This window comes from Sorghum bicolor, chromosome 2 (genome assembly GCF_000003195.3).
Source record: "Sorghum bicolor cultivar BTx623 chromosome 2, Sorghum_bicolor_NCBIv3, whole genome shotgun sequence".
In the NCBI taxonomy this organism is placed as follows: domain Eukaryota; kingdom Viridiplantae; phylum Streptophyta; class Magnoliopsida; order Poales; family Poaceae; genus Sorghum; species Sorghum bicolor.
In genome coordinates this window covers 6,760,839-6,773,093 of record NC_012871.2, presented here as the reverse complement: position 1 = coordinate 6,773,093, position 12,255 = coordinate 6,760,839, and the positions used below count along the sequence as shown (strand labels likewise).

At 43.6% G+C, this 12,255-nt stretch overlaps 1 protein-coding gene and 1 long non-coding RNA gene across 2 annotated transcripts; one reads left to right on the top strand and one right to left on the bottom strand.

Annotated features, from left to right (window-relative positions):
- On the top strand, positions 292–1,052 carry LOC110432587. The gene is made up of 4 exons (XM_021453343.1): positions 292–420; positions 488–709; positions 799–970; positions 997–1,052. Exons 1-4 carry the CDS (start codon positions 292–294, stop codon positions 1,050–1,052), a joined length of 579 nt encoding a protein of 192 aa, XP_021309018.1.
- On the bottom strand, positions 2,908–3,358 carry LOC8075081. The gene is made up of 3 exons (XR_002449903.1): positions 3,253–3,358; positions 3,070–3,162; positions 2,908–2,994 (listed from the first exon to the last, which is right to left on the bottom strand). It is a non-coding gene; the product is annotated as an uncharacterized LOC8075081 (long non-coding RNA).

Here is a 12,255-nt window from a genome sequence, read left to right as displayed (position 1 = left end):
CACACGTGAGCCAGTCGAGACATCCGGATACTGCGGCACGTTGCTTCTATACTTGTTATAGTTATAGCGTAAGTCACTGTACCCTCTGTTTTTCTTATTGGTTTTTTATCTTTTTATTCTCAATGAGACAATTGAAACTCTTTTGTAGCCCTACTTCCGGTGCTTTTTCTTCCAATGGATCGACGGGCCGGACAAGTTTGACCCAAGAATTCTGCTTTTCTACCACGGCGTTGATCATTGCAAACGTGAGTTGTTTACTCGCTGGGTTCCGCCCCCCCTAACCCTCCTCCTATGACGGAGGAAGAGAAGGCCGTCGCCTCTGCACGGCGGCTCGAGGATCCTCCAAAGTGTCATTGCGGAGAACAAGCCGTGATAAATCCACGGAATGAACTAGAGTTCATTTGTCCTCTGCGGCGTGAAGTAAGTTTTACGGTCAATCTTAAAATTTCAGTTGCTTTATGTGTGTTCTAATGTGTTCTTTTTGTAGGATCGTGGTTTTCGAAAGTGCCGTTTCGCAGAGTGGATCTATGGTCCAAAGAGCCATTGGCCAGAGCCTGAGAAGCAGGAGGAGGTTCCAGAGTGGAAGAAGAAGCGGAGGTCTATTGCGCCTCCCGTGATGTGCAAATGTGGTGTTGAAGCTAGCTACGGCCTAGTTCCTTCAGGTCTTGGGATTGGCCACTTCTGTGGCCACATGATCGACTATGATGAGGTTTGCTAGGACTGTGCACATTTAGTACTACTATACTCATATATTTGTTTTTGTACGCTAACTTTGTATTCATATATTTCCCGTAACAGAGCACTCAGAAATGCAAATGGGAATCATCTGATGATGTATTTAAGTTCAAAGATGAGTATAAGGCAAGAGTAGCAGTTCGCAAGACGAGAGGTTATCCTGCAAACTACGTCACTGATTTTGTGAAGGACCATAAGAAGAAAATGCTTGCATTCGCCCAAGAGTTACGTGTTCGTAACCCTGCGAGTATTGCATGGAAGAAGTGGTCCGAGGAGAGGGAAAAGGAGATAGAGGAGTACCGTGCAAGGAAGGCTGAAGAGCATGCAAGGAAGGCTGCGGAGGAGGTTGAGCGAGTTGAGATGCAATGCTTGAACGATACTATTGCCTCATTATGTGCTAGTAAGTCATTTAATTTTTGAAAGTGAAACTGTTTGTTTCTCTGAAATGAATATGTTATTAATTCTTTAAATTTTGTACTTACAGAGATTGGATGCACCGGAAACTGGCAAGCAGATGTGGGCCGTGCTAAGTACGCGGAGAATATGATATTAGGGCGGGACGCTGCAGTTGGTGGCACCGCTAGCCGTCCGATTGTGGTCGAAGAGGAGGCCGAGGCGGAGGAAGACGACGACACCGGAAGGATAGGCGACCTCATTCGTCTTGCCGAGGAATTGGGGTACCCTCAGGACGAGCATGACTATGAAATGGGAAGGATAGGCGACCTACTTCGTCTTGCAGAGGAGGGTGAGGCGTCAGGACCGATGCCTGTCGGTGCCTCAGAGGAGGGTGAGGCTGCATACCACAACCAGAAGACATTGGTCTACGACTCATGGTGGCCAACAGACATGACCGAGGAAGAGGGACAGTTATACTCTCAGGCGGCAGAAGAGGCGGAGGCAGCTTACTACGAGAGACAGGCTAGTGAGGCCAAGACAGCGGAGGCGAGCATGGGTAAGGAGGCTGTAGTGGACGATTGGGAGTCCGAGGACGAGTTGCTTACGCAGTGGTGCACGCAGTTTGATTGATGTGGTAATGTATGTGAGTGGCTTAGGAATGAGACTTTTGTACTTTGAAACTTTTCATGTAATAATTTGTACTCCGACGTATTTCAATTTGATCGCTCCTCGCCAAAGTCCACAGCTGTCAGAATGTTTAACTAACATAACAATTTAAAAAGATTTTCTAATATGTTTAACTAATATAACATTTAAAAGTTTTGTTTCTTGCATGTTTACTAGCTATTTTTTTGTGAAATATTTAAAAAGAAATAGAGGAAGTCACTTTGACTAGTGCCATGAAAGGCAGCAAAGGTTCTGGCCATTTTCTGGCTAACCCGCCATGGCTGGGGGCGGGTTAGCCAGAAAATAGCCAGAACCTTTGCTGCAGTGTCTTTGTTTGGTTTTTGTTAACCGATTGTCCTCGTTCGCAACTGGTTTGGCAAGACTGAGATTTTTACGTAAATACCAAAGATACTTTAGAACGAACAACTTAAATAATTCTCACTAAGGCTTAAAAAAGGTACATCAAATATCTAGAAATATGTCACAGTTACCAACGTGCTGGAAATAACAATATGTCACAGGTACTACATGACAAGTCTCAACTGCTAAACATGTCTAATCTAATCATCGCCAGGGGTGTAGCGGTTTCGCGGCTTCCGTCGCCTCCTAGGATTGGTAGGCACCACGTTGCTTGTCCACCCCACGTCCGTGCGGTCTCGCCGCTGCCTCTCTCGCTGCCGCCTATGGACACGGTCCATCTCCTGTGTCGACGAAGTACCCTGCAAACAAGTACCCTAATGAGTAATTTTAAATTTTGAATCATGGAAATATAGAAAAGTAAAAGCACAGTATAGGCACCTGGTGCTCGACGTGTCTGTACTCCTCCTGTGTGTACTCCACCCCCTGTGTGTACTCCTCCGGTGTGTACTCCACCCCCTGTGTAGCAATAGGAGCACCGCCTAGCTGTGAGGTACCCATCTCCTCGTGACCGGTGAACTCCCACTGTAAATCGTCGTCGTCGTCGTCGCCACTAGTCGTGGAGTACTGAAGGGCCTCGTCGTCATCGTCCACGTCCGCTGGACCCTTCCCTGTGTACTGCGGAGTACGTACAGAGGAGGAAGCGGCCCTAGCCGAAGTAGCTCTGGTGGACAACGAGGCCGTCTGGCTCCTAGACAACATGGGGTGCAACGGAGGCTCATATGTCGTGTCTGCACAGCTCAGCTTAGCCGCTAACTTCTTGCAGCCCTTTTTGATTTTCTGTAGGATAAAATGACAACATGCATTATTCAGTTGTAATTGCTTTGTAATAATGAATTATTTTATCAAAAGTACCTTCACAAAGCTGCGAAGAGGGTTGCTCTTGTCGTCTCTACTCCGGAACAGTTGCCTACTAGCTTCCTCGGAGTAGTTAGACAACTGTTGTGACTACAACATCACACACAACATTAACTCGATCATTTGGACAACTGTTGTGCCATAAACATCAAATAATACATGAAAGTCCAAGGTACTTACCACATATCTATTTAAGGGGGCCCTAAGAACCTGTTTGTCAACCCTTTGCGCCTCGTCGAACGCATCGGCGATGTCATCCTCACCACCCTCATCTGCAGGGGTGTTGGTGTACGGGACCATGATATGAGTCCTCGTACTCCGGTGCAGCCACTGTAGGTACTCCATCCATCTGGTTGGATCGTGCGGTGGTAGTGAGTTGACGAGGGGAACCTGCCTGTGATACCAAGTCTGCAAATGTGCATCGTGCCTGACCGCCCAATCCTTTTGCGTGGACCGAAACCTACGATCAATCCTGCAAAAATATATTGCATTAGCAACGAGCCAGTTAATGGAAACAAACAAAGTGCCATCATACCTATGCAGCTCAGCGTTTGTGGAATACAGCGGTGGAATCCCCTGCAGCCTCCCGAACTGTCTGTAAACCCTGTAAGGGTAGTGCATCTCGACCACGTGGAAGAAGATGAGTGGGCCATCGTAAAGCCAATCGCTATCCTCCTCCTCGCAGCATGGACTAAGGTACCCCTCTAGCTCCCACCGAGACCACGGTGACCATGTGACCTGCAAAATTTGTAAACTTATTTTTAGTATTTCAAAATAAAATGCATTAATAGTGCATTTAGTACTAAAAGTGAATTGAACTTACGTAGTTGTGTGTCAACACGTCTAGCTCGCCAGTGTACTGCCTGTACCTCCTGTCTGCTTCGCCCCTGACTACCTTAGCATCTGTCCAGAGAAAAAGGGCGGTGGGTCCAACATCTTCATGCACCCATACCTGCAATTAACACAAACATAATGTCACAAATGCCTTAAGTGTTATGAACAAATCGAAATAGCAAATGCACTTACAGGCAAACCCGGAGGTTTAGTGGGCCTTCCAACTGGAAAACGCTCCCAAATCCAAACCTGAAGTAGATATGAGCAGCCACCTAGGTTTCCATTCGAAGACTGGCGACGACAGGCCTGGCAAAGCTGACGGTATGTCCATGCAAGCACCGCGGTACCCCAACTGTAGCCGGCAATGTTCTCCAGTGGCTGCATAAGGATTCTCAGGAAAATCCAGCTGATGCTGTCTCCTGAGGAATCAGGGAACAAGAAACCCCCCAAGAAGTGCCACAACCACACCTTTGCATACATCTCCACCTCATGATCTGGAGCATCAGGCGGTGGTCCTGCACCAAAGTTCTGCGTAATCCAAGACGTCGAGACTCCTGAGGTCTTCCTGCAATTACCAGTAAACCAATAATGTATAAATATAGATGTATCTAAAACGGTTGTATTAGTAATTTCAATGGGACTCAAATATGAACTTACTTGGTGCCTTTAACTTCAGCATCTGATGGCCGCCTGCCACAAAACTCCTGTACCAAGTCTAGCCAAGTAGACTCATCGACGACCCCAGTCACTGGATGACCAGACAAACTCAAACACAATATCATCTTCACATCCTGCAATGTGATAGTCATTTCTCCACAAGGTGTGTGGAAGGTGTGCGTCTCTGGTCTCCACCTGCATCGTTATAATGTTGTGTATATCAATTATTTGAGGGCACATATTTAACAAACAAATTAAAGTCATGTAAAATGTTATGTTACCTATCAACAAAAGCAGTAAGAACTGCAGGGTCTAGAGTGGGAAGTCCACTGTTGTAGACCCGGACGATCTCAAGAAAGCCTGCACGACGGATGTACGGCGCGTATCGCTCGTTCCAGCTGTGTACGTGGTGCGTGCGACCACGAAGCACACACAACGGCCTCTGCTGCTCCGACAAGGCCTTGGCCCGGTGGTCCTTGTCGTAGTCCGCCTCAATGAGGCTAAAGCGGGGATGAGGTGCCCGCGCCGCCATCGTGGCCCGCCTGTTTCAAAAATGAAATAAACAACATTAGTACAATTATTAACATTAGTAATAAGACAAAGCAAGTAAATTTGACGACAAATAACATAAATGCATGTTTACTAAGAATTTTGATAAGCACAAAGATTAATAAACAACCTCTTGTCTACCCCTCCTATGAAATCTAGCGTTATGACCAGGTTTCTTGCAAATGCTGCATAGGTTCTGCGCACGTTCTTCGTTGAAGTCACCGCCACCATACATGTCATCGCCATAACCTTTCATATTGTCCATATCGCCTTTCAGTCGCTTCTTCTTCCTCCTTCCCTTCCCTACCTTTCTTAGGTCCGGATAAGGCACGTAGTCCTCACCATAATATGGAGGCCACTGCGACTCGTCAAGGTACGGCTCGAAGCTCTTCTCCCAAACATTTAGGGTGTTGGCACGGAGATACAAGGGTGACATGTATGGTTCAACTGTATGGTCAAAACCTCTAAGCCGACAAGACGTAATCATGTGTGAGCAAGGGGCATGCATGATCTGAGGTACGTTGCAACTGCATTCTACTTTTTGAAGATCCACACGGTACGTTCGCCCACCAAATCGTTCGCCGCCAAGGTTTGTGCCCCCTCTAGCTCGTACGCTAAAAACAAGTCTATCTCGTCCATAGGCCTCGCCAACCTGTTGCTTGGACAACTCCTCAGCCTCCTGCAAATATTCGTGTGCAACCTTCCCCCATCTTCCAAGCTCCTCTTCATTCCTCAGGGCTAGGCCATACCGCGTAACAAAATATTCATTGCACTTCTTAAAAGAGAACTCAACAATACCGGACACTGGTAGAGATCGAACGCCTTTGAACACACGATTGAAAGACTCAGAGGAGTTTGTTGTCATTATGCCATACCGAAACCCACCCTCATCATATGCTAATGCCCACTTCGCTTTATTTTCCATCTGCTGATCTAACCATGCCTTGCCCGCTCGGTTCATCATCTTTTGTAGTTCCGCCATTGTCTCCTTAAACTCGTGTTCCGTACGTTTATTACAAAGTTCCTTTAACTTGTCTGCCACCTCCTTTTTCCGTTGACGGCGCCAGAAATTAGCGGCAAAATGCCTCATGCACCAACGGTGCACTAGGGGTGGGTGCCCATCAATGTGTTCACCGGCAGCATTAAGAATTCCAATGTGACGGTCCGATATCAAACAAATGGTGCGAGAAGGACCAAGGACGTGAAGACGGAGCAGACGCATGAACCATGACCACGAATCATTGTTCTCCCCCTCTGCCAAAGCAAAAGGCAGTGGCACAATTTGATTCTCAGGGTCTACAGCAGCAGCCATCATCAATGTACCTCTGTATTTGCCGGTGAGGAATGTGCCATCAACTAGAACAACTGGCCGACAATACTGAAATGCATGCTTACACTGATCAAAATACCAGAACACACGGTACAGAATATGCCTCAACGGGTTCTGAAGATAAAACCCTCCTGTGTATATGAACCATCTCATGCCAGGGTTGAAGTGTTGCATTGCACACAAAATGCGTGGAACCCTGTTATAGGCTTCCTCCCAACTACCCCACCGAATTGCCAGGGCAATTTGCTTTGCCCGCCATGCCTTTCCATATGTTACCTCATACCCAACAAAAGTGGCTATGGTCTCCTGCAAGAAAGACACCGATACGTCGTTGTCCGCATCTACAAGACCCAATATACGGCGAGCAAGGTACCGAGCTGTCAACTGGGGATGGTACCGTTTGCCCTTGTTAGTCTGGCATCTGTGCGGCTGGTCCACTGAAGTTACCTTCCACTTCCCATCACTCGACCGTTTCCGTGCATTCAACTTCCACGTGCACGGAAACCCTGCCTTGCATACTATTTGAAATTTTACCTCCTTGTCGGAATGCCGAACCGTGTACGACCTATGATGATACACAGCATAGTCCTGAAGGAACAACTTCATCTCAGACATCGTATTGAAAAGCATTCCCTTCTTGTGTATTAAATTTTCATGGTTGTACAATGATTCCTTACAAATCTGCAAACCCGTGTCACAAACCGCCATATGCGACATGCTGACATCCATATAATTTGGAACACCGGTAAAGGGCAAGCCAGCCTCCCTCAGCTGTGTAAGCTCTGCCGATGTATAAGAGGGTGGTGCAACGTAAGGTTGTGCCTCTCTAACCCGACCCCATCCTTCATATTCCTCTACATCAACTGGATACCCTGTGGCTAAATTGCCCTGAGTCTGCGTTGCATGAAGTACCTCAAGCGAAACGCCTGAGGGCATGCCACGAACCGGTGCACACATGCCAGGTGAACCTACTTCCTCATTTTCTGATTCTTCAGAACCAGAGCAAACATCATCACCAATCATTTCATCCTCTGCCGCCTCATTCTCCTCATGTTCAAACTCGTCTACATCAAAATCATTTCTTATTTGACCAACTGGAGGAGATTGAACCCGCTCCTGCGTCCAATTACCATCCAAGTCCATACTCTCCATAGTTTGTTGGACCTGCACACCACAATCACCATCGTCGTCGAAGGACGCCTCCTCATTCTCAACAGTTTCCAACACCAACTCAGCCATGCCCACATTCGAACCTTGGATGACCCTATTGTATCGGGACCACTCAGCTTGGTTGCACAACTCCATCATCACATAGTGTGCCCTATTCTTTCCAACATCAAACCTACCCTTTAGTGTGAAACCATCGCCAAACTTCAAACTCAAACGCTCACATAGATCACTGAAACTAGGGGGACCATCAAACCATTCCAAATCCTCAGACATATCCTCAAACTGACAATCCTCTCTCCTAACACTTCCTCCGTAAAAAACTCTTACACCGTAATCCATCTACAAAAATGCCCAGACATCCGATAATTAACTAACCGAGCAATACGGTAAAACAAATTACTACATAACTAAGTAACTAACTAAGTAATACTACTCGACTAACTAACTATATTATTAAATAATAACTAAAACTAATTAACTAATGAACTACTAAACAATTAAAAAACTATATTATTAACTAATAACTTAAACTAATTTATTAGTAAACAATTTAAAAAACTATATTAATAAATAAGAACTAAAACTAATTAACTAATTACCTACTAAACAATTAAAAAATTATATTATTAACTAATAACTTAAACTTATTAACTACTAAACAATTAAAAAACTATACTATTAAATAAGAACTAAAACTAATTAACTAGTAAACAATTACAAAAATTATATTATTAACTAATAACTTAAACTAATTAACTACTAAACAATTAAAAAACTATAGCAAAATTAACTAACAAATAAAATTTAAACAAATTACTAACTAGCTAGCAAAATTAAACTATATAAAAAATTATATAACAATGTAACTAATAAATTTTTTTAGAAAAATACCTTAGGCGACGAACGGCGGTGGGCGGGGCTGCTGGGGCCGGGGCGCGGCCGGAGCGGGCCGGGCGCCGGCCGGACCGGCGCGGCCGGCGGCGAAGGGCCGCGGCCGGGAAGGCGCCGTCGCCGCGCGGTCGGGGCCGGGCGCGGACAGCGAGGCGCGGCCGGAGCTCGGCAAGGGCCGGGGCGGCGCGGTCGGCGGTGGTGCGCGGCAGGGGCGGCGCGGGTGGCGGGGTCGGGGCCGCGGGTGGCGGGGTCGGGCGCGGAATGGATACGAACAGAAGACGGATGTCCTTTTGTGCACGCGGGCGTGCCCCGCCATGATCCACGGCGGGGTTGCCGTAACCCGCCACCGGTCATGGCGGGGTCCACGTCAGCCCCCGGGGCCATGCAGCGCCACGTGGCAGGGTCAACCCCGCCACCATGCATGGCGGGGTTCAGTGAATTTGTCCCGCCATGCATGGTGGCGGGGCCAAACGGCCTAGATTTGAAATTTTTTTGAAAAGCGACCTAAAATTGAAATTAATTTTAAAAATGGGCTAAAAATAAAAAAAATTCACATCTCGCTGTCTCACCAAGTGCCGAAGTGCGAAACAGAGAAGTCACAATCGCTATGTGCCGTGTGTAGGGTTGCGGACATTGGCAACTCGACTCCTCACCTTCTAGAAAGAAAAAGACCAAAAACTCATTTTGTTGATGAGCCGCTGCATCTTCTCGTTATTTCTAAATGACAACTGTTAAAGAATATGAAATCTTATATGCCTAGGTTTAAGCCTCTATTCTGTTTGGGCCCTCGGCTGTCGCACCTCCTACCCATCTTTTAGGACCGATACTACATGCATGTACCTCAAGATTCGATATGACGAGAAATTTTTAAAAAAATTTGGTTTTTGGATGAACTAAACAAGGCCTAAATTCTATCTATGACAAAACAGCTTCAGCGGTCGGGCTCAGTCAGTCACTAGTAGATCGCCTGCTCAACTGCGACTTGGTTATCTTTCCAAAAGAAAAATCGACTTGGTTTGATCTGAAAATTTCTGAATGCATAATACGGGCTTTGGAAATCACCGGTGCTGCTGCTGCTCGGCCTGTAGAGGGGCTACTCTTTCGTGGGCCCCACCAGCCCAGTACTTGCGTGGCTTGTAATAATGGGCCTACCATGGGTGAACCTTAAGCCCAAATAAGCAAGCACCCGATATGCTCCTCTGACCATTTTAGAATTTTGCATGTTCAGTTTTCTCACGACGGCAAAGCTCACACAAAATGTTGTACTATAGCACAACACCAAGATTAAAAGAAAAGGAGTCCTCAAGTATATTACCTCACATTTTTCTTCTCAATTCTCAGCGGTGAAAATGGAAACACCCAACATGAATTGTGCATAATCACTATAGGTGAAAATGGAGTCTAACGATATAGGTATAGAGTCGTTAGCTAATTCCAATCTAACATCAGTTTGAATGCCCAATCGTTATGTTATCCATGTGTGTTTCAAGTGCTGACCAGTCAAAAAAAAATTATCCATATCAAATCTTACCAACGAAAGTTAGGTCTTCTTAGCTAGCCGAATGATTGAATTCAAAATCTGAAACTAATCTACGCTATCCAGAAATAACATGTGAGAAGCAAACGATAATGGCTAAGAGGCTAGGTGATGGGATAAAGAGATGGTGTTCGTATATACTTCTTTTGTCCTTGAAAGTTGGAACATCTAGAGTTGTCCGGAGTCAAAAAAATCTAAAATTTTGATCAAATTTATAGGAAAAACATTAAAATTTATAGTATCAATTTAATACTGAGATTTATCATAGAATAAATTTGTATAAAATATTCATTTTATGTCTAAGTATTAATGCTCTTTTCTATAAAGTTAGTCAAAGTTAAAAAAATTGACTGAGACAGATCCTATGAGTTAAAACTTTCAAAGAGACACATAGTAACCTTTTTATACATTTGCGACTTTTAGGGCATGTCCAATATGGTGGTACACGTTTGTGACTTTAGGCGTGTCAAATATGGTGGTAGAAAATATCTAGCACTAGCAAGTTCTCAAGCGTCCGGCTGGCACAGCCTCCAACGTCACTTGTGTCACTGCTCTCACCTAAAATACTCGCGTTGTTACGGTACTTTAGTTTTCTTATACTTTATTTTTCTCACTTTGAATTGAGGCGGTGATTTGCAAGGAAACTATTATAGTTTCTCTAGATATTTATTATAGCCTCACATAAACATTTTGTTGATATGACAAGTTAGTTATTTGAAAAGAGAGCAAAAAAATCACAAACTGGATCTTAAGTTAGAAACCATGTTCACAAGTGGTACAATTGGTTAAGAATGGAGAGAAAATGAAAATGTGATTGGATAAAAAAATATTCTACAAAAACTATCCATTGGAACTATGACTTTTATATATAGTGTCTACAGAAATTAATAGATATAGAAACTATGCATAGTTTTTAGCATTGGGACTGCCCTAAAGGTCACTCCAGACGCAGTTATGATCTAATGATCTAGGGACATTCACTGTGGCCTTGTTTAGTTTCTTCCCAAAACCCAAAATTTTTCAAGATTTCTTGTCGCATCGAATCTTTGAACACATGTATAGAGCATTAAATATAGATAGAAATAAAAACTAATTACACAGTTTATCTGTAATTTGCGAGACAGATCTTTTAAGCCTAGCTAGTATATAATTGGATAGTATTTGTTACATACAAACGAAAGTGTTACAGTGTTCGTTTCTCAAAAAATTTTGGAACTAAACAAGGCCTGTTGGTGCCTGTTGGAGGAGAGTGATGGACACATGTTGGGTTGGTTGAAACAAAGCAATGAAGGGTTTGACTTTGAAGTGGGGTGCTAAAAGCAACTCCTACAGCTTGGCTATTATTGTTGTGGATGCTATTTTAAAATTTACATAGAAAAAGTAGGTTCTAACATGTTATCTGGTTTTATAAAATAGAAAGTTAGATATCTCTTAATTTTCGGTGGACATATATAGCCAACCACTGACACCGGTTATCTAATTCTATAAAATAGCAAGACTGTTATGAACTTCTTCTTTTTTAGAAAGTTTTATATTTTATAAAATGGTTAACCAATGAGATTTAGCTACTAATTTTAGCTAAACTTTAAGAGTTCCTCTAAAGTCAACTAAACTATTTTGTAGCAGATGGTGTATGTACACCGCGGGGAAGGAGAAGTTGAGGATCATCATCGCGTTGATTGAATGGAGAACAAATGAGGCCTTATTTAGTTAACCCTAAAACATAAAAAAAAAATTCAAGATTTTCCTTCACATTAAATCTTGCGGCACATATATAGAACATTAAATATAGATAAAAAACAACCATTTATATAATTTGCCTGTAATTTGCAAGACTAATCTTTTAAACCTAATTAATTCATGCTTAAATAATAATTGCTAAATAAAAACAAAAGTGTTACGATACCCTAAAACTTTTCAGCTTTTCAATTGAACAATGTCTTCTATCCTAAAGATAGAAGAAGATATACTCCAACCTAAATCCAAACCCTTTAAATAAAATATAAAAACTTTACTCTGTTTGCACCAATATTCTAGCAAAGTCTTATAAGGACATGTTCAGTTCAAGTTTCATGACCTAGTTTTAACACATCTATATTATTAAAAACAGTGCAGAAGAATTTTATTTCTATGAAACTCTCTCTATTCCCCAAAACTCTTACCATATCTCTCTTCATTAATACAGTGTCACATCAGCATATTTAATGTCCATAAA

Bases quoted from the DNA above. Each gene is read 5' to 3' on its own strand.
- LOC110432587 (XM_021453343.1), top strand. From the start codon at position 292: ATGACGGAGGAAGAGAAGGCCGTCGCCTCTGCACGGCGGCTCGAGGAT. The intron at 421-487 runs GTAAGTTTTACG...TTCTTTTTGTAG, and splicing joins TTTGTCCTCTGCGGCGTGAA to GATCGTGGTTTTCGAAAGTG. The intron at 971-996 runs GTAACCCTGCGA...ATTGCATGGAAG, and splicing joins CGCCCAAGAGTTACGTGTTC to AAGTGGTCCGAGGAGAGGGA.